This window comes from Oncorhynchus masou, chromosome 22 (genome assembly GCF_036934945.1).
Source record: "Oncorhynchus masou masou isolate Uvic2021 chromosome 22, UVic_Omas_1.1, whole genome shotgun sequence".
NCBI lineage: Eukaryota > Metazoa > Chordata > Actinopteri > Salmoniformes > Salmonidae > Oncorhynchus > Oncorhynchus masou.
In genome coordinates this window covers 43,547,646-43,570,955 of record NC_088233.1, presented here as the reverse complement: position 1 = coordinate 43,570,955, position 23,310 = coordinate 43,547,646, and the positions used below count along the sequence as shown (strand labels likewise).

Here is a 23,310-nt window from a genome sequence, read left to right as displayed (position 1 = left end):
TGGAATTCTGTTTTTATGTTTACAAAATTGAAAAGCTGAAATGTCTTGAGTCAATAAGTATTCTTCCCCTTTGTTATGGCAAGCCTAAAAAAGTTCAGAAGTAGACATTTCCTTAAATTTAACAAGTCTCATAATAAGTTGCATGGACTTCCTCATCTCTGTACCCTGCACATACAAGTATCTGTCCCTCAGTCGAGCAGTGAATTTCAAACACAGATTCAACCACAGACCAGGGAGGTTTTCCAATGCCTCGCAAAGGGCACCTATTGGTAGATGGGTACAAATAAAAAAGCAGACATTGCATATCACTTTGAGCATTGAAATTTGGAAGGTGTATCAATACACCCAGTCACTACAAAGACACAGGCGTCCTTCCTAACTTAGTTGATGAAGAGGAAGGAAACTTCTCAGGGATTTCACCATGAGGCCAATGATGACTTTAAAACAGTTAATTCTCTCTTATCAGTGTCATTAAACTAAGGATGGATCAACAACATTGTAGTTAATCCACAATACTAACCTAAATGACAGATGGAAAAGAAGGAAGCCTGTACAGAACACAAATATTCCAAAACATACATCCTGCTTGCAATAAAGCACTAAAGTAAAACTGAAAATAATCTGTCAAAGAAATTAACTTCATGTCTTGAATACAAAGCACTATGTTAGGGGCAAATCCAACAAAACATCACCGAGTACCACACTTCATATTTTCAACATGATGCAGCCACCACCATGCTTATGTTTTATCATTCTTTCATAAAAAGAATCGCAGAGCTACACACAGGCAAAATCCAAGAGGAAAAGCTGGTTTAATCTGCTTTCCAACAGACACTGGAAGACAAATGCACCTTTCAGCAGGACCATAACCTAAAACACAATAGGTTTCTGGTTTAGGCCCCGGGCCACTAATCTCTAGGCTACTGCCTAATAATCTATTTTCCTAGGGAGACCAGGATGAAAGGCCTATCTCTTATCTGTTGATCTTCAGGGGAGGATTATAACTGGGTCCAGGGGGGAAGAACTGCAGTAAATAAGGCCATGAAAGTCAACTGGACCATAAACTAGCTGATGACCCTGTCACATAAATAACAAAGGAGTACATTTATACATACAGCAATTCTCATCCTTTCATCTAGGCCTAATCCTTGAGCTTTTAACAGAGTGCTGGAGGAAGATAACGACAGTTGATACTTTCTATGAGGATTGAGGCCCCACTTACCGAAGCTGTCGTCCGTGAGTTCTTCTCCGAGTCCCTCCGTTACAGATACGCCTCCGATTCCCTTCTCCCCTTTCATCGCCTATAGATACACATTAAGAACGTGTTAGTATTTAACATTGAGCTGTATTTCCACAGCATCAACCGTGTGATATGTTAAAGGGGAATGGAAACACTATGATTTACAACGCCAGCTGTAAACCGTCATATTGGCATTGTTGCGTCAATGGCAGGAGAGCATTTTGGAATTCCCCAAAATGGCTGGATTTACAGAGTAGCTCCAAGTCTGCGAATGAGTTTATTACAGAGAATTAAATAATTGTTAGTTAGGGAGCCAATAAACCTACTGAAGCCGTTCATGTTTGAGCCAATCGTTGCCCCAGATCAAAGAGTCTATTCTCGTAGCAATAACAACACAGATATGCCGCCTGAAACACCTCAGATAGAGGGTTGGAGTAGGCAAACACAAACTGGTGTGAGTGGGGATGCTGCCAGGTAATGGCTCGAGTATGAGTGTGTGTGTTGTAGAGAGATGGTGGCGATACAGCACAAAATCCCAGCGGATGGTGGCTGGGTTCCTGTCAGTCTGTCTGGATGACGATGTAGTTTGTTGAACGAGTCACTAATCCTTACGAAGGACTTCCTGGCTGAAGAGGTTACAGTCAGGTCGATATGCCAATTAAATAATTTGTGAAATTTTGCTTGATTATCAATTGTTCAAGGTTAATATCAGTAGTGGGTAGGTGTCCAATATATGTAGTATTTGTTATAGTATACTATAACGCTGTTTATCATCAGCACTGTTTGGCGCGTAGGTAACACATTTACCTTTAGATTCGACGACCAGAGTTCGATTCGCAGACATCATGATTCATGAAATCTCATTCTAACCAATAATGGGGCGTGCTCATTATAAATACATTGTGATTTAGTTTAGGTATCAGACTAACTTTTCTTATGATTTTGTTTGCAGAGCGTACAGGCTGGCAGCTTATCGCCAGTTCACCCTATGGAGGAACACAAGGGAGAATAGCCAGAAGCAAAGGCATTGATTAAAATTAATTTAGTAAATCTAGCCTAAGACATATACCTAATGCCTGGGTCTTATTTAAAAAATAGTAAGAGTTAGCTTGTCCACTATAACAACAGGTTCAAGTGTAACCAGATAAACTTGCTTTGAAGATAAAACTACTTTCAATGCGCACTAACCCTGTGTCCCTGTCGCTAGTGTAGTGACTTCAACTAGCTTTGGCTGCCTTCTATTGGAAAGGAATGGTACCTACACTTGCAACTAGTTGGCAGAGTCAAAGTAGTAATATATGCCATTTAGCAGACACCTTTATCCAAAGCAAACTGGGTACATGGTAGTGGAAACAGATCATGGAAAGAGGATTACAATTTTGATATAATGGATGGTCAGTCCTTGCATCTATAACTCTGTCTATGAATTTGAGTTTGTATACATTTCTCCGGCCCTATCCCTCAGCTTTTTACCAAAAGAAGAGCAGGGAGCCTCTTTGTTATTGTTTCTATTACTGATTGCCATTTTAAGAAGTTAAAATGCAGATTAAATACACACCAAAATATGCTACAGATACTATAAAAATGTCCCATCACTCAGACAGTGAATACACAGCATCCAGCACAGCAAACAAATGTATTTTTACAAAAGCCCCTTTTACATCAAAATAATAACCACAGTGGTTAGAGGGTGCAACAGTTCAACACTTCAGAAGCAAATGTCACTTGACTTTTCATAGCTGAGCATTCATAGATTGAGAGAGTCAAAACAGCAGAACCGGGACAAGGAAGGTAGCACATCCATTGAAAAGGGTAAAAAAAAAAAAAAAACATATGCGGGAAAACTATTCCACTCGGATTCCCTTTATGGATGGGTGTATCTTTGAATTTGCTGTTGAATGGCCTGCTCCTTCTCCATTTTCGGAACACCATCTCGCTTCCCCAAAGTGATTGATAGTATATCTTGGCTCACACTGAGATGATTGTGAGTCTGAGCTCTCAGGTCCATACAGCGAGTTATGGTCTTCACTGATCTCACTCTCCATCAGCTCCATCTGTGGCGTATAGGGGCAGGACTCGATTGTATACTGATGGTTCTGAGCGCAATCTAGCTGGGCCCAGAGCTCTTTGGTGATTGTCCCACTGGACCTCTTCTCCACCACAGCGCAGGAACACTGGCACCAGGTGGTCAGTTTGGCATGCTGCACTAACCGTTCTTTCCTGTTGGTAGAAAACAATTAAGGCATCTATTAGGCTAGTTAAATATAATTACTGCATATACTTGAAATAAACAATAGCCTTAGAAATAACATAGATTTGCAAGTACCACCTCTGCCTCCTGCACAGGCTCCTCCAGGATGAAAACATTTCAGGGATGAATATGTCATCCTGAAAACAAACAAGACAACTGAACCCAAATATATCAGTTGGCATTAACAAGCTACCTGTACCTGTGTGCCTTTTCAACACACACACACAATAGAGGGACATTTATTTTTCAGCAAACATTATCTATGTCAACTTCAGTCTAGCTAAATGAGGTGGAGCTAACAAAAGATTACAAAAATAAATCTGTCAACAAAATGCATTACAGTACTTGACTATCTGAGATGGAAGCTAGCTACAGTAACTAACATTACCTAATATCAGGGGTACACAGATAAACTGTGTTGCAATTTTAGTTGCAGTTGAGTTGCTTGCTCACGTTATTTGCTGGGGGGGATGTTACACAAAACACTTCAGATGCAATTAGCTTGTTACCTTCATCTCATGTCAAAAGCTAGCCTGGCCCTTCATCGCGAAGTCTCCCTCCACGAAGTGCTGTCTGCAGATCCTGCAAGCTCAAGCTGGCACGTCCTTCCTCTTCAGGACATGGAGCCACTTCTTCAAAAGTTGTAGGTCCTTGGGCAGCCGATGGAAGTTTACAGAGGGATTTTTTTGGAGCCACTTGTCGCCATCTTCATTGTCCGCGCCTATCCTCACTCTCTTCGATTCACTCTCTGAGCGCAAATTCAATACCACAGACAATTTGCTGATTCCTGCCAGTGATGCACTGGCGTCAGTCGTTTCTATGGCAATTTAAAATGGCGCTGATCATTGCTCAAATAAACCTGGTCAACAATCAAAACACTAAATATAGAGATGTTTTTATGTTAAATGCACATGTTTAGTATTAGTGGATTGAATATATATCTTTGCTTCGATCTACTCCTGAAGTGTTTCCATTCCCCTTTAATGGCCAGGTAAGGGAAGGACACAGCAACATCAAGCCCTTTGTGTTTGAGTCAAGGCCATACAGAGAACGCACCAGTCCAAAGGCAAATGTCTTAGGTCGAGAAATTGAACGCACGCACACCCGAGCTCTCTCTCCCTTCTCCCTCTCACCTCTCTGAACTTCTGAAGGTAGAGTTTCAGGGGCTCCACGTACATATCGAAGCCCAGGGTGGACATGGCAAACAGGATGTCCTCGCCGTTGATGGTCTTCCTCTTCTCCTGGTGGCAGCGCTCACTGGCCTCCGACGTGATGAAGCTGATGAACTCGCTGACACACTCCTGCACACACTCCTTGGCATCTTTTGCTATCTGGACAGAATGAATAGGAAAAGATGGATGTGTCAAAATGCTGCCTAAAAAGGTTGATCATGTGGAAACTACATTCAGGGCCGGTTTCCTCAATATTTTGGGATGATATTTCGATATTTGAACATATATTTCTTATTTTCTAGCACTAGCTTGCGCTAGTCAGCACCAACATTATGATATTTTTCATCCTATAGCTTCTCTTTTAAGTGAGCCAACATGTTTTCAGCACTTGTATTATCAAAACTCGTTTTCTCACCATCTCTCGTCTCTGCAGCTGACATACAGTGCCTTGCGAAAGTATTCGGCCCCCTTGAACTTTGCGACCTTTTGCCACATTTCAGGCTTCAAACATAAAGATATCAAATTAATTTTTTTGTGAAGAATCAACAACAAGTGGGACACAATCATGAAGTGGAACAACATTTATTGGATATTTCAAACTTTTTTAACAATCCAAAAACTGAAAAATTGGGCGTGCAAAATTATTCAGCCCCCTTAAGTTAATACTTTGTAGCGCCACCTTTTGCTGCGATTACAGCTGTAAGTCGCTTGGGGTATGTCTCTATCAGTTTTGCACATCGAGAGAATGACATTGTTTCCCATTCCTCCTTGCAAAACAGCTCGAGTTCAGTGAGGTTGGATGGAGAGCATTTGTGAACAGCAGTTTTCAGTTCTTTCCACAGATTCTCGATTGGATTCAGGTCTGGACTTTGACTTGGCCATTCTAACACCTGGATATGTTTATTTTTGAACCATTCCATTGTAGATTTTGCTTTATGTTTTGGATCATTGTCTTGTTGGAAGACAAATCTCCGTCCCAGTCTCAGGTCTTCTGCAGACTCCATCAGGTTTTCTTCCAGAATGGTCCTGTATTTGGCTCCATCCATCTTCCCATCAATTTTAACCATCTTCCCTGTCCCCGCTGAAGAAAAGCAGGCCCAAACCATGATGCTGCCACCACCATGTTTGACAGTGGGGATGGTGTGGTCAGGGTGATGAGCTGTGTTGCTTTTACGCCAAACATAACGTTTTGCATTGTTGCCAAAAAGTTTAATTTTGGTTTCATCTGACCAGAGCACCTTCTTCCACATGTTTGGTGTGTCTCCCAGGTGGCTTGTGGCAAACTTTAAACAACACTTTTTATGGATATCTTTAAGAAATGGCTTTCTTCTTGCCACCCTTCCATAAAGGCCAGATTTGTGCAATATACGACTGATTGTTGTCCTATGGACAGAGTCTCCCACCTCAGCTGTAGATCTCTGCAGTTCATCCAGAGTGATCATGGGCCTCTTGGCTGCATCTCTGATCAGTCTTCTCCTTGTATGAGCTGAAAGTTTAGAGGGACGGCCAGGTCTTGGTAGATTTGCAGTGGTCTGATACTCCTTCCATTTCAATATTATCGCTTGCACAGTGCTCCTTGGGATGTTTAAAGCTTGGGAAATCATTTTGTATCCAAATCCGGCTTTAAACTTCTCCACAACAGTATCTCGGACCTGCCTGGTGTGTTCCTTGTTCTTCATGATGCTCTCTGCGCTTTTAACGGACCTCTGAGACTATCACAGTGCAGGTGCATTTATACAGAGACTTGATTACACACAGGTGGATTGTATTTATCATCATTAGTCATTTAGGTCAACATTGGATCATTCAGAGATCCTCACTGAACTTCTGGAGAGAGTTTGCTGCACTGAAAGTAAAGGGGCTGAATAATTTTGCACGCCCAATTTTTCAGTTTTTGTATTGTTAAAAAAGTTTGAAATATCCAATAAATGTCATTCCACTTCATGATTGTGTCCCACTTGTTGTTGATTCTTCACAAAAAAATAAAGTTTGATATCTTTATGTAGCCTGAAATGTGGCAAAAGGTAGCAAAGTTCAAGGGGGCCGAATACTTTCGCAAGGCACTGTATAATGACCAATATGTGTGTAACATCAAATCGCAATAAAAATGCAGTATGAAATTGCAATAAATATCAACTCAGCAAAAAAAAGAAACCTCTCACTGTCAAGTGAGTATATTAGGGGGGGGTCAAAATCAAAAGTACTGCAGTGCATCTCCTCCTCATGGACTGCACCAGATCCCAGTCTTCAATCAAGGCACCTGCAAGTTCCCGGACATTTCTGGGGGGAATAGCCCTAGCCCTCTGCCTCTGATTAAACAGGTCCCAGACGTGCTCAATGGGATTTATCTGGGCTTTTCGCTGGCCATGTTAGAACACTGACATTCCTGTCTTGCAGGAAATCACGCACAGAACGAGCAGTGCGGTTGGTGGCATTGTCATGCTGGAGGGTCATGTCAGGATGAGCCTGCAGGAAGGGTGAGGGAGGAGTATCTCAATCCCATTGAGCACGTCTGGGGAGGATGTCTTCCCTCTAACACACAGAGTTGAGATTGCCTCCAATGACCACAAGCTCAATCCGATGATGCTGTGACACACCGCCCAAGACCACGACCGACCCCCCATCTCCAAATCAATCCCGCTCCAGAGTACAGGCCTCGGTGTAACGCGAATCCAACCATCACCCCTGGTGAGACAAAACCGCGACTCGTCAGTGAAGAGCACTTTTTGCCGGTCCTGTCTGGTCCAGCGACGGTGGGTTTGTGCCCATAGGCGACGTTGTTGCCGGTGATGTCTGGTGAGGACCTGCCGTACAACAGGCCTACAAGTCCTCAGTCCAGCCTCTCTCAGCCTATTGCAGACAGTCTGAGCACTGATGGAGGGATTGTGCTTTCCTTTTTTTATGCTGAGTTTAGAATCTAGAAAATCGCAATATATATTGTATCGGCACCCAAGTATTGTGATATCGTATCGTGGGGTCCCTGGCAATTCCCAGCCTTAATAAAATGCATGGTTATTGGAGGATCTCTGGAAAGTGTGTCCGGGAAACCACCCATCAGTGTTCAAATTTGATGTGTTGTTATCCTCTCTAGGCTCTCTAGACATTAGCGTCCCTCCTGGCTAACATTCGGTGTAATTGCAGAGCGCAACAATTCTAAATACACCATTCGTAATATTAAACATTCTTGTAAATACATGCATCTTACATCATTTAAAAGAGTAATTTCTTGTTAATCCAAACGCCGTGTCAAATTTCAAAAAGGCTTTACGGCGAAAGCATACCATGCGATAATCTGAGGACAGCACCCGCACACACAAGTATTACTAGCATTTTCCAACGAAATATTAGCATCATGAAAGTCAGAAATAGCAATAAAATAACCATTTACATTTGAAGATAATCTTCTTTTGGCAATACAAAATGTCCAATCTTTACAATTAAATGGTTGTTTTGTTCGATAAATCCATTTTTATAGCATACATGACACATTTTGTAAACAACTTGTGTCATGAATTCCGTCTCCTTCAACTTTCAACAAAACATTGTACGTATTACTCACACTAAATTTAAGTTTATCTAGTATGTTTGGTTTCATTGCAATCCTCTTTTTGTTAGTAACACAACCATACATGATGGTTCTTTTTGCGGGATGTATCGACCGAAAGGAACTGATTTGATGCGACCGGTAAGGGCCTAATTATGATTCCGTTACGGAGTTATTCAATTTCCAACTGCTGGAGAAGGGCTAAACTTTTTGCGGACAACTTCTACACAAGCTCTATCCTGTTCGCAGACCTGAGGAAGCTGGATGTGTGAGCTTGTGGCACCATTCGGACCAACAGAGTGGGCTTTCCGAAAACCAAGGTGAATGACATGGCTGAGCGGGGTACCATAAGATGGATTCGCCAAGATGGCCTGCTCTTTGTGAAGTGGATGGATACCAGAGAGGTGGTCATGTGCTCCAGTATCCACAAGTCCTTCAGTGGAGATCACATCGTCAGGCGTGTGAAAGGTGCTACTGGGGCATGGACCACCAAAAATGTCCCCATTCCTGCAGCTATCAAGGACTACAACAAGAGCATGGGAGGTGTGGACCTGTCAGATGCGCCAATAGGCTACTAAAATGTTCTCCACAAGACAATGAAATGGTACAAGACATTTTTCTATAATTTCATCGACATTGCTGTGGTGAATTCCTTCATCCTCCAGAAGGAAATGGCTAAGAGCTGTGGACAGCCACCCATCTCACAGCTAGCCTTCAGAGAGCTGCTCATCCAGGAGCTTGCTTGCTACAGCAAGTCCACTGCAGCAGCTTCTGTCCCTTCTGCTCCAACCAGTGGTGTTCACCTGCCCAGATTAATCTCTGCAGGCATGAGTGTGCCTTGGGGCAAAAAGGGCACAGTGGGGAGGCGTTGTTGTGCGCTTTGTCACAGGAAATGCCCCATCACCTGCACCACATGTTCAGTAATCCTCTGCTTCACAGCAGAAAGAGACTGCTATTGGGCATGGCATCAGTAGCACAATATTGTGTAGAGGACTGAGGGTCTTCACAATATTGTACATTATACATTGAATGTGTGTAAATAGTTACCCCTGTTATTTTACATTTTTTAAATGTATTTTTTTTGTGTGGGGGTGTGCTAGAATAGCATTTTAGTACTTTGTATATAGTTATTTACTTCAAAATGTATCACTGTACCAATTCGGCCACTTGGGGACATTTGGGCAACTTGTGTGGAACACCTGGGTGACTACATGCTCAATGTCATGTAGCTCACTCATTCCTGAAGATATCTTTCTGAAACTTTTTTCAAATACTGTTGCCCTCGTATGTTCTTCATTGAAATTATCCCCAGCATCATATCTGAATGTTTGGCTGTTCCTGTTCAGTTGAAAGATGCAACAATAAAAAACAGAAAATGTATGTTTATTTCCTTGTATTGTCTTCTACCATATCTATGGTGTTATATTCTCCTACTTTCAATTCACATTTCCACAAACTTCAGAGTGTTTCCTTTCAAATGATACCAAGAATATGCATATCCTTGCTTCTCGGCATGAGCTACAGTTAAATTAGGGTATGTCTTCAGGTCGGAAATTGAGAGAAGGGGGGGTATCCCAAAGAAGTTAATGGATCTGGTGAAAAATACACATGGCCAGGTCAACCTAACATGTGCGACTTATGTGGAATGTCACATCTGTTGTTAATCAGTCATGGAAGCCATGCTGGGTTGGAAAACAAGGAACAAAAGTCAGTCAGGCAGCAAACAAGCAGCCTTTGAGAGCTTTACCACCTGTAGCTGGAACGAGGGAGTACCAGGAGGCTCAAGAACTATGGTGGAAATTACAAGATTATGTTATAATGCTGTTATTGCATTAGATGGTTGTTTTATGCAACATAATAAAAGGTTGTTAGAATTCTCATCTGTGTGTGTTCTACTGAGGATGGGCCTCTGAAAGATTTACGATGTCTTTGTGGATTCTGCATTCCAGGGCAAGAGTTATTGTATCTGTTCTATACGGTACCAAGAAGAGATGGCTCTAGTATGGAGTTGGGGGGCCAGACACTGGTATCCACACAATGGGTTCTCATGTTTTCACAGCAGATACTGTGTGCTGTGAATTATAAGTATCTTTCATACAAATCTTAACCTTGTGACCCATTCCATACATCTTTTGTGTGTTGTGTAGACTGAAGGAGGATGGACTTGGCTATAAAATGCTGTGGCTCAAACCAGCAGGTTGAGTTCTCAGTGATTACCTCCAGTGGTGATTACCGACCAGCTCCATTACTGCAGTAATTAAATAATAAAGTTGGATTGTTTTGAAGAAATCTTAAAAGTCCCTCCTTTTGATTACAATAATTTCCCCACAGGACATGTAGCCTACTGTATGTTTGGGCCATGGCAGAGAAACACACCAACACTTGTAAAAATTTAGTCTTGCCAAATGATATATATATATTTTTTAAATGTACAGTGTGTCCTTGGGTGACCTGAAAGGCGCTTCTGGGTACTCAGTCTCAGTGTTTCCTCTAACACTGCATGAGTCCAGCTTTCTTTAAAATACATGGCCTCAAATTGGTTATGACAATAATTTAGGTGTTGTTGGAAACCCTATATGATGATTATATGGTCTATGTAGGGCTGGGCGGTATACCGTATTTTATGACATACCGGTATTGATGCAGAGACCGGTTTGGGTTTATACTTTACCTTCTATACCGGTATTTGAATGTATTGTTTTTCTTAAATGTGATATGCCATGTTTCATAGTTTATTCCCTACATGAGTCATCTCTCTCCGCTCTTTCTCTCTGTGCCACATTCCACACAGACCTAGCCACGCCCCCTGTCACTCAAGGAGCGCATTTGATGTTCCTCAACCACAAGAGACTTGCATTCAGTCTGCATAGTCAATACAACACATGCTAGAATGTTGATGACAACAATGCTGTTTTCACATTGCTTCTTAATATAAATCCACTAGCGTTCTATGATGACACTATTAGTTTGTGTTTTGTACATCAGCAAACAGCTAGTTTGTATTTTCTTAGCAAGTTGCCTAAACATTTTGAGAGACTAATTGTTAGCCGCTAATGCTAATAGCTAGCTAGCCTCTTGATACTCCCCATCACAGGATCCGGGATCGTGAATAAAGCCTCAGGCTCATTAGCATAACGCAACGTTAACGATTTCTGAAAATCGCAAATAAAATGAAAATAATGTGCCTGATCTCAAGCTTAGCCTTTTCTTAACAACACTGTCATCTCAGATTTTCAAAATATGCTTTTGAACCATAGCAAATCACTAATTTGTGTAAGAGTATGCTAAGCTAGCTTAGCATTTTGAGTAGCATTTAGCACGCAACATTTTCACAAAAACCAGATAACCAAATAAATAAAATCATTTACCTTTGAAGAGCTTTGGATGTTTTCAATGAGGAGACTCTCAGTTACATAGCAAATGTTCAGTTTTTCTTGAAAGAATCTTCGTGTAGGAGAAATCTCTCCGTTTTGTACATCACATTTGGCTACCGAAACGAACCGAAAATTCAGTCTCCAAAACGTCATACTTTTTCCGAATTAACTCCATAATATCGACCGAAACATGGCAAACGTTGTTTAGAATCAATCCTCAAGGTGTTTTTTCACATATCTCTTCATTGATATGCAGTTCGTGGAAGCCTGCTTTCCCCTCAGAATCGCATGGAAAAATACCAGCAGCTGAAAAAGACGCACCAATTTCGACGGAGGACACCGGGCGGACACCTGGAAAATGTAGTCTCTTATGGTCAATCTTCCAATGATATGCCTACAAATACGTCACAATGCTGCAGACACCTTGGGGAAACGACAGAAAGGGCAGGCTCATTCCTCTCGCATTCACAGCCATATAAGGAGACAATGGAAAACGGAGCCTCAAAAATCCTGCTGGTTTCCTGGATGCCGTTTCATCTTGGTTTTGTCTGTAGCTCCCGTTCTAGGGCACCCACAGAGAATATCTTTGCAGTTCTGGAAACGTCAGAGTGTTTTCTTTCCAAAGCTATCAATTATATGCATAGTCAAGCATCTTTTTGTGACAAAATATTGCGCTTAAAACGGGCACGTCTTTTTATCCAAAAATGAAATAGCGCCCCCATAGCATCAAGAGGTTAAGTACATTTTATCAATTACATCTGCTTTTGATACTTAAGTATATTTAAAATCAAAAACCTTTTAGACTTTTACTCATGTAATGTTTTACTGGGTGATTTTCACTTTTACTTGCGGAATTTTCTGTTAACGTAATTAAAGTAATTTAAACTAATTTAAACTAATTTTCTTTACTTTCACTCAAGTATGACCGTTGGGTACTTTTTCCACCACTGTAATTGAGTGCAGGAAAAGCAGAAATTATCAAATGCTGAAATTGGTTTTGGTTGAAGTTGAATTGAACAGTATAAAACAATCAGAATGGAGAAAGACCCGTTGAAATCACTAAGAATGTATGTGTTGCCACCCTAGGATCACACACTACTCATAAAACAAATGTATAACTTCTATTTTTCAAAAAAATACCATCATTTTAAAAAAAATGCCATGACATAATATTTGGGACAAATCAACCAGCCCTAGGTCTATGTATCTGGCTTTGCCACTGTTTCAATATTGATTTGTGTAGATGTATGAATCTCACAGAAAACAAATAAAGAGAAGCAAAAAAACAGCAAATCAAAAAATGTAGGAATGCACGATATATCGGTGAACATTGTTATATAATTATCCATACACATAGCTCATATATTATACAGCGCTAAGCTAATCTGCCTGACTCAAGTCATTTCTTGTACCACTGCTAAAACAGGAACCAGGACACATACCCAGCAATAAACTACCCCCTCAGCTCTGTTGTCTCAGCTCTGTTGTTTCAGGACCCCTCTGATCTCCGGTCTCACTGTCCCCTGACACACACATACCCAGCAATAAACTACCCCCCTCAGCTCTCTGTTGTTTCAAGACCCCTCTGATCTCCGGTCTCCCTGTCCCCTGACACACACATACCCAGCAATAAACTACCCCCCTCAGCTCTGTTGTTTCAAGACCCCTCTGATCTCCGGTCTCCCTGTCCCCTGACACACACATACCCAGCAATAAACTACCCCCCTCAGCTCTGTTGTTTCAAGACCCCTCTGATCTCCGGTCTCACTGTCCCCTGACACACACATACCCAGCAATAAACTACCCCCCTCAGCTCTGTTGTTTCAAGACCCCTCTGATCTCCGGTCTCCTGTCCCCTGACACACACATACCCAGCAATAAACTACCCCCCTCAGCTCTCTGTTGTTTCACGACCCCTCTGATCTCCGGTCTCACTGTCCCCTGACACACACATACCCAGCAATAAACTACCCCCCTCAGCTCTGTTGTTTCAAGACCCCTCTGATCTCCGGTCTCCCTGTCCCCTGACACACACATACCCAGCAATAAACTACCCCCCTCAGCTCTCTGTTGTTTCAAGACCCCTCTGATCTCCGGTCTCCCTGTCCCCAGACACACACATACCCAGCAATAAACTACCCCCCTCAGCTCTCTGTTGTTTCACGACCCCATTTGCTCCCTTATCTCATGACTCCGGGACACACACGGACATTCCATCGCACGAACACAGACACCTAGCCATAACGGGATACACAAACATCTTCTTGCATAAACACACACACACACACTCCACTCCCCTTTCTACTGGGCAGGAGCCAGGATGGGACGACTTCACGGGACACCAATAAGGCTCCTGCACAGGCTCGGTCAGGACCCGCCTCCAACCTTCACCAACCAGTCAGAAGACAGAACTACAAGAATCAACCTACGTCATTCTATGTACAAAATCTGTTGCACACTCTGTTTAGGGATCCTTGTCAGCTGCCTCCTTCTGAGCCATATGACTAGGTCCGTGCACGCTTAATTAGAGGACAAGATATCTTTTACATAATAAACTGCCTTTTTGCTATACTTGATTCCACTCTGTCCAGCGTCTTGATTTGGTCTCTCTCTCCGGTAGCTAATCATCAACAAAACTTGGTAGCAGAGGATGGTTTAAACATCTAAATTCGATCTATGACAAGTTGATGTGAGGGGAGACAAATCATTGGGTGCAAACCAGACGGAAGAGTGACCTGTCGCCAGGAGACATCGGCCATTCAACTTGCCTCAGGAAACTGATCACAGAGCTCGACATAAAAGATAAGCAGAGCCTGTTAAATCAAAAATCTGCATATTGTATTTTAGTCAATTGCCAAATTTTGATCAGTAGTACTGGGCGTGAGTATGAATTGCTGTTAAATTACTTTTAAAAATTAAGGCATGGTTAAAAGATATCTTGCATTAATAGATGAACCGAATCTGCATATAAAATGTCCTATTGATACGTTGTGTACTATCGAATAGGTCTTGTAGAGGTGCGGTTAGATTGATTGAATCTGCATGTAAAATGTCCTATTGATACGTTGTGTACTATCGAATAGGTCTTGTAGAGGAGTGGTTAGATTGCTGCATGTAAAATGTCCTATTGATACGTTGTGTACTATCGAATAGGTCTTGTAGATGAGTGGTTAGATTACTGCATGTAAAATGTCCTATTGATACGTTGTGTACTATCGAATAGGTCTTGTAGAGGACTTAAATTGTGTAAGAGTTGAGGTCAAGTAGATGTAGTAAATGTAAGTTTGGCGTTCCACGAGACAGTGATCGGGGAGGATGTGACCATTGGACATTAAAATATAACATTAGGTTCAGTGGCATATCGTGGTTATTTGGCTTAAGTCAGAGAGAACGTTTGTTGGGGAATAACACTGAATACATAAACGGTGTAATCAGATCTGACAGTAACAAACACCTGAGACAGGAAGAAGAAAGATTTGGCATAACCCACAGATTTGGATCTGTGTACAGGCCCCAGTCTCAAGGTCTGGTAGAACGCCAAACCAAACGTTGAAAGCTAAGATAGCTAAAGCATGTGCAGGTTCGAAGTTGACATGGGTTGAAGCCCTGCCTCTGGCGTTGATGGCCATGAGAGCCTCACCAGGAGCAGGCACCCATCTCTCTCCTCATGAGATAATGACTGGAAGAGTCATGCCTGGTCCACCAAGGGAGGGAGGTCATATGCCCGCTCTTGATGTTCAACAAATTCTAATGTCTGATTATGTGAAAAAACTGACGATTCTCTCTGCAGCACTCTCTACCCAGGTTCACAAGGTCCAGGAGGGGGAGCTGCCAGGAGACACGCCACCACTGAAGGTAAAAGTTGGTGACTGGGTAAGGGTTAATTTCCACAAGAGAAGGTGGCTGGAACCCAGGTGGACTGGACCGTACGAAGTGAAGGAGGTTACTTCACACTCAGTCCAGGTCAAAGGTAAATCAGGCGCACCTTGGCACCACCTTACACATTGCACCCCAGCCCCAACTCCTTCCAGAACACTGACTGAAGTCAGAGCTGATTTGAACAGCCTAAATTTGGTACCAAATGGAGACACTCCTGACTCAGGTGATGGAGCATCAAACTCCACCTCCCCTGAAAAAGGAACCTCGCCCAGTTAAAGGGACATCTCTCTCTCCTTGGGCGAGGCTAGGACTATCTGGGCCCTTGTTTGTGACCCTGCAAATTGCTTACAGTGGGACGCAGTCTACCCAGTAGTCTCCGCCATAGCGGAAAAACCTAAATCATAGCTAAAAAAAACTAAATGTGGTCGATGAAAGAAGGGAGTGGTGTTCTAACCAAGTGCTGAGAAATAAGGTAGATTTATTTTGTTCTTTTAATTAATTTACACAAGTACTTCCCGGATATTGATTTTGGTTTGATTGTTCAGATAACACCATTGAAATTAAACAGGAGGTTAAGGTATACTAACATTAGAATCTGTTTTCATTATGGGGAACAATGAAAGGCCCGCAGAATGGACTGCAGGCTGAGTTTTTATATTAAAGGGACAGTATACATTTATCACAGGTGTGTGTGTGTCTAATGGCTGGGTATTTAAGGAGTATTTTGGGGAGAAAATTTGGAGAAACACGAGAATAAAAACATGAAACATCAAGACATTTAAAACAAACGATGTGAAGGGATTATCAGAATTATTGGGTGTCGTTGTATTAGTACAAGTTTGTGTTAAGGGGATTTCCCTGTTCCCAGTGACAAGGTATTTTAAAGGTGTACACTCACATATGCTGGTATGAGTTTTAATTAAAACAAGTAAATAACGTATTGGGAATAGAGTCGTAATTAAAATGCTAAGTCAAAGATGAGACAGTTACTCAGATCAAAATGAATTATAAATAAAAACAAAGAGACAATTACGATTTATGCCCATCGAAATGTTTTTATAAAATTAGCGAATTAAGAGATATTGGTTGGGGTGGTAAATTATAATTCCGGATTTGAACAGATGTGATAAATTAGGTTTGGTTTATCGAACAACAATTATTTACAATTCATTGAAAGTTGTTACGGATGGAGCCAAGGTTGAGCGCTTGTTGATGACATCACTCGCGAGGCACTGTTGTCGCCACGGACTGGGGGTAACGGAGAAAATTGTTTGTGTCTTTTAGAAGGAAAATGTGTGCATTATTGTTTTGAGTCACTTTTCAGAAGGTGATAAAAAAGTCCATATACCTACTTGTTTGATTCCTATGAGACTGGTTATTCTAGGAGTTGATTCAACTTAATTAAGCATTAGTTCTGGTGTGTTTAAGTAGGATTCTTCATACCGGGACGGATGTAAGTTATCTAAAGTATGTGAGTTGAAGGAGCCAAGGAAAAAACGCGTTTATATTTTTATTAAATATCTGGGATTAGGATTTCTTACACTGAGAAATGTACGACATTTGCGGCAGAGGGGAAGAAGTAATACAATAACGTTATTGGTTAATTGTATCTAAGGATAGCATGTTCATTTAAGTAATTATATACATTGACGTTGTTTAAAACTTATGATTAATGATTTGAGTTAAAGGGGAATCATCATTAGGTTTAGTTTATAGTTCACTTTTGAGTTTATGAATCGGAATTAGCATAGTGAATGCTAGTTAGGAGTGTTGTGTTCTTCTGGGAATATTGATGTTTAGGTGTCTCAATTTTAGATGTTTCCTGGGATTATAATCTTGGGGAGAATGAGGCCATAAACGACCAAATTAAAACAGGTCTGCAAGTATATACACCTAAAACCATTGTTAGGACTATTTGTTTTAGTGCAAAGGTATTTTAGAGAGGCACGCTCACAATATGGAACTTTATGAGTTTTTAGTTTATGAGTTTTAATTATACAAGTTAATTTTTATTTTATTTTATGACCTATTGATCTTATCGTGACTGTCTTCTGAGGTCTGATCAGCCTCAGGGGAGAGTCATTTGTATAATGAATGTGGTCATATTGAGTTACTAGTTTTAAGGTAAATTCATTATAATGGAGTTTTGGTTGGGGGGGTTAGAATTATTGTTTGAACCGCAAATGAGAAAGTGGTTCAGGATTCTGTTTTACAGCATTAGCTGTGAAGTTTTTGAATGGGCTATTAATGATTTGGTATTGTAACAGAGAAAAAGTCATATTTATCATTGAGAATAAATAGGGAAAGGCTCCTTCTGAGCCATATGACTAGGTCCGTGCACGCTTAATTAGAGGACAAGATATCTTTTACATAATAAACTGCCCTTTTGCTATACTTGATTCCACTCTGCCCAGCGTCTTGATTTGGTCTCTCTCTCCGGTAGCTAATCATCAACAACATATAGGAATCAGCCAATATTAGCTAAAAATGCCAACATCGGTATCGGCCAATGTCTACCGATGCCAAAGCTACCGTGCATTCCTAAATAACATAGGTACATGACGTAATAACGCCACGTAAACATTTTCGCTACATGTGCAACACAGCATTCCTAACCTAGCCCAAACAATGTTTGCAGTGTGCAGTGTTGCCAACTTAGCGACTTTGTTGCTATATTTAGTGACCCCTCTGGCGACACATTTTCAAAAAAGTGACTAGCGACAAATATAGCTACTTTTTCTGGTGTTATTGGAGACTTTTGGAGCCTCTGACGTGAAAGCACGTATTGTTCTAACTCTTCTTAACGAGCAGCGGGTGCTGCCGTGGCCCCACCCCCGTCCCAGAGCACTCACAGGCAGCCCTGTCCTCATGCAGCAGTCCCTCCCAGCTGCAGTCAGAGCAGGAGATGTTCACCCCTCTGCGTCAGAGTGCAAATGAATCGCGCGCCGCCCTGGCTTAACATTAAAAAAAATATATGTTTTTAATTTGCCTGAATTAGGGCCAGACTAGTTACTATAATTTTCTCACATTGCCATTGACAATTTTTTCTATTGTCTCTTTTTGGTTAATTTAGATTGTTATTGTAGATTGTATAGAAAAAAAATGCAAAAAATGTTATGGTTAAAAATGTTGATGTTTTACTGTGACTTGTTGTAGGCTCCTAAGTGGACCATAAGGTTAAAAACCAAACCAAATTAAGAAAAATAAAACAAAAATAAAATTAAAAACAAAGTAACTCTGCCAGTGTCTATTTTGGGTCACTTTTGCAGGTCCCAAGCCCAGATAAAGGAGGGTTGGGACCTTCAGTGCAGCAAACTCTCTCCAGAAGTTCAGTGAGGATCTCTGAATGATCTAATGTTGACCTAAATGACTAATGATGATAAATACAATCCACCTGTGTGTAATCAAGTCTCCGTATAAATGCACCTGCACTGTGATAGTCTCAGAGGTCCGTTAAAAGCGCAGAGAGCATCATGAAGAACAAGGAACACACCAGGCAGGTCCGAGATACTGTTGTGAAGAAGTTTAAAGCCGGATTTGGATACAAAAAGATTTCCCAAGCTTTGAACATCCCAAGGAGCACTGTGCAAGCGATAATATTGAAATGGAAGGAGTATCAGACCACTGCAAATCTACCAAGACCTGGCCGTCCCTCTAAATTTTCAGCTCATACAAGGAGAAGACTGATTAGAGATGCAGCCAAGAGACCCATGATCACTCTGGATGAACTGCAGAGATCTACAGCTGATGTGGGAGACAACAATCAGTCGTATATTGCACAAATCTGGCCTTTATGGAAGGGTGGCAAGAAGAAAGCCATTTGTTAAAGATATCCATAAAAAGTGTTGTTTAAAGTTTGCCACAAGCCACCTGGGAGACACACCAAACATGTGGAAGAAGGTGCTCTGGTCAGATGAAACCAAAATTGAACTTTTTGGCAACAATGCAAAACGTTATGTTTTGAGCTGTGTTGCGTAAAAGCAACACAGCTCATCATCCTGAACACACCATCCCCACTGTCAAACATGGTGGTGGCAGCATCATGGTTTGGGCCTGCTTTTCTTCAGCAGGAACAGGGAAGATGGTTAAAATTGATGGGAAGATGGATGGAGCCAAATACAGGACCATTCTGGAAGAAAACCTGATGGAGTCTGCAAAAGACCTGAGACTGGGACGGAGATTTGTCTTCCAACAAGACAATGATCCAAAACATAAAAAGCTAAATCTACAATGGAATGGTTCAAAAATAAACATATCCAGGTGTTAGAATGGCCAAGTCAAAGCCCAGACCTGAATCCAATCGAGAATCTGTGGAAAGAACTGAAAACTGCTGTTCACAAATGCTCTCCATCCAACCTCACTGAGCTCGAGCTGTTTTGCAAGGAGGAATGGGAAAAAATTTCAGTCTCTCAATGTGCAAAACTGATAGAGACATACCCCAAGCGACTTACAGCTGTAATCGCAGCAAAAGGTGGCGCTACAAAGTATTAACTTAAGGGGGCTGAATAATTTTGCATGTCCAATTTTTCAGTTTTTGATTTGTTAAAAAAGTTTGAAATATCCAATAAATGTCGTTCCACTTCATGATTGTGTTCCACTTGTTGTTGATTCTTCACAAAAAATACAGTTTTATATATTTATGTTTGAAGCCTGAAATGTGGCAAAAGGTCGCAAAGTTCAAGGGGGCTGAATACTTTCACAAGGCACTGTATATACACACACACTATACACTACTGTCACTTCCACACAAATCCCTCACACATTCAAACACTACTTCCGCACACACACGGAAAGTATTCAGACCTCTGGACTTTTTCTGCATTTTGTTACTTTAAAGCCTTATTCTAAAACCTCATTAAATAGTTTCCCCCTCGTCAAGCAACACACAATACCCCATAATGAAAAACAGCTTTTTAGAAATTTTACATATCTATTCAGACACTTTTACACAGTACTTTGTTGAAGAACTTTGGCAGCTATTACAACCTTGAGTCTTCTTGGGTATGATGCTACAAAGCTTCACACACCTATATTTGAGGAGATTCTCCCATTCTTCTCTGCAGATCTTCTCAAGCTCTGTCAGCTCTGTGTTCTTATGGACATCTGTGATAGAAAAAGTACATATGTACCTGGTTTATTTGATATTAATGGTTAACAATTAATATTTCACTAATAATAAGACATTTCTGTCCCATTAGTGTCTGTGTTTTCATGGGCTCCACTCTTTTTCCCTGCAGCTAATCTGGGCATATGGTCACTGGAGATGGCTTGGGCTGACAAATGGGTTAAAGACTGCATTACATAGACAACATTGTGTTTTACTAAGGGATAGCTTAGGAGTAGAACAATCACTCATCGTCTCAAAACCATCATTGTATCTGGGAAACTAAGCCAGGGTGGGGTTAAGACAACAACCCACTTGCAGATAACAACAAGATGAAGCCAGAGTGGTTTATGATGCTCCTTGGTCTGCATAAGGAGGGTTGAGGTTAGGTTACTTGGTCCAACATTCAAGGGGGGGGGGGGTCGACCAGCCTCATTATCAACAATTCATCGACATTAAATAAATACATTTTTTTGAAGAAAAGACCAAATCTCTCTCAGTACTGAATTTCCACGACACTTTCAATGCTGCAGAAATGTTTAGGTACCCTTCCCCAGATCTGTGCTTCAACACAATCCTGTCTCGGAGCACAACAGACTATTTCTTCGACCTCATGGCTTGGTTTTTGCTCTGACATGCACTGTCAACTGTGAGACCTTATATAAACAGGTGTGCTCTTTTCCAAATCATGTCCAATCAATTGAATCTACCACAGGTGGTCTCCAATCAAGTTGTAGAAACATCTCAATGATGATCAATGGAAACAGGATGCACCTGATCTTAATTTCAAGTCTCATAGCAAAGGGACTGAATACTTATGTAAATAAGATATTTCAAATAACAAAACAAAAATTAACACACACACACACAAAAAGAAAATTTTCGCTTTATCATTATGAGGTATTGTGTGTAGATTGATGAGGAAAAACATTATTTTAATACATTTTAGAATAAAGCTGTAACGTAACAAAATGTGGAAAAAGTCAAAAGGTCTGAATATTTTCTCAAAGGCACTGTAACACACACATGCATACAGACAATAGGGCTGGGCGATATGGCCAAAATATAATTTCACAAAAAAAAAAAACTTGGGCTGGTATGGTGGTATTTTATGTTTTTGAATAATAAAAGTTTCTAGCTTGAAATATATACTTATTCATGTTACTTTAACTACTTTACATCTATAATGTAATTGTTAAATCTCATGGATCCTATGGAGAGGGCCAAAGGGTAACAGTCTGGTTTCAGTCACTGATAAGGTTGGATAGCCATGGATTAGGGAGGAAGGAGGAATGTGGGTGGAGGTCAGGTTCTATTGCACACATTCTATTACACACATACACTATTGTTCCTTCCAATACGTTATCGGCATTTACAGACAACTTGTAGACATTAGACATTATCTACAACTTGTAGATAATTGGCCCTTTTTCTGGGACTTTCCCACAAACAGGACCAAGCCTGGCCTGATGAGGAGTGACGGACTCCATCCTACCTGGAGGGGTGCTCTCATCTTATCTATGAACATAGACAGGGCTCTAACTCCTCTAGCTCCACAATGAGATAGGGTGCAGGCCAGGCAGCAGGCTGTTTAGGCAGCAGGCTGTTAGCCACCCTGCCAGCTTAGTGGAGTCTGCCACTAGCATAGTCAGTGTAGTCAGCTCAGCTATCCCCATTGAGACCGTGTCTGTGCCTTGATCTAGGCTGGGCAAAACATGGCGGTGTTCGCCTTAGCAATCTCAATGGAAAAAAGACCTCCTCCATTCCTCCATTCCATTATTGAAAGCGATTGTGATATCTCACATCTCAAAATAGGGCTACTTAATGTTAGATCCCTCAATTTACTGTATTAAATGAGGCCTCTCCTCCTGTTAACACCAGTGACCATATGTCCCGCATAGGCGGAGGTGTTGCTAACATTTACGATAGCAAATTTCAATTTAAAACAAAAAAAATTACTGTGTTTTCTTCTTTTGAGCTTTTAGTCATAAAATCTATGCAGCCTCCTACTAAATCACTTTTCATAGCTACTGTTTACAGGCCTCCTGGGCCATTTACAGTGTTCCTCACTTAGTTCCATGAATTCCTATCGGACCTTGTAGTCATGGCAGATAATTTTCACATTTTTGGTGGCTTTAATATTCACATGGAAAATTCCACAGGCCCACTCCATAAGGCTTTCGGAGCCATCATCGACTTAGTGGGTTTTGTCCAACATGTCTCCGGGACCTACTCACTGCCACAATCATACTCTGGACCAAGTTTTGTCCTGTGGAATAAATGTTGTGGATCTGAATGTTTTTCCTCATAATCCTGGACTATCAGACCACCATTTTATTACGTTTGCAATCGAAACAAATAATTTGCTCAGACCCCAACCAAGGATCATCAAAAGCCACGCTATTCTCGAACAACCCAAAGATTCCTAGATGCCCTTCCAGACTCCCTACACCTACCCAAGGACGTCAGAGTATAAAAAAACAGAGGAACTCAATTTAACCTTGCATAATACACTAGACGCAGTCACACCCCTAAAAAAAAAAACATTTGTCATAAGACACAAGCTCCCTGGTATACAGAAAATACCCGAGCCCTGACGCAAGCAAGGTTCCAGAAAATTGGAACTGAAATGGTGCTCCACCAAACTGGAAGTCTTCCGACGAGCTTGGAAAGACACGTGCAGTATCGAAGAGCCCTCACTGCTTTTCGATCATCCTATTGTTTCTTCAAATTAATTGAGAGGAAT

At 41.3% G+C, this 23,310-nt stretch overlaps 1 protein-coding gene across 3 annotated transcripts in view; it reads right to left on the bottom strand.

Moving 5' to 3' along the window:
• The window catches only part of LOC135509547 (nuclear transcription factor Y subunit beta), a 46,374-nt gene that overhangs the window by 4,884 nt on the left and 18,180 nt on the right, over positions 1-23,310 (bottom strand). For 2 of the 3 annotated variants that reach the window (XM_064930288.1, XM_064930289.1), the window contains exons 4-5: positions 4,625-4,822; positions 1,223-1,301 (exon numbers count right to left, since the gene is read on the bottom strand). In XM_064930288.1, the coding sequence (XP_064786360.1) occupies positions 1,223-1,301; positions 4,625-4,822 (277 nt within the window). The remainder of the gene's footprint in view (positions 1-1,222; positions 1,302-4,624; positions 4,823-23,310) is intronic. The other variant, XM_064930290.1, reaches the window with a different exon arrangement.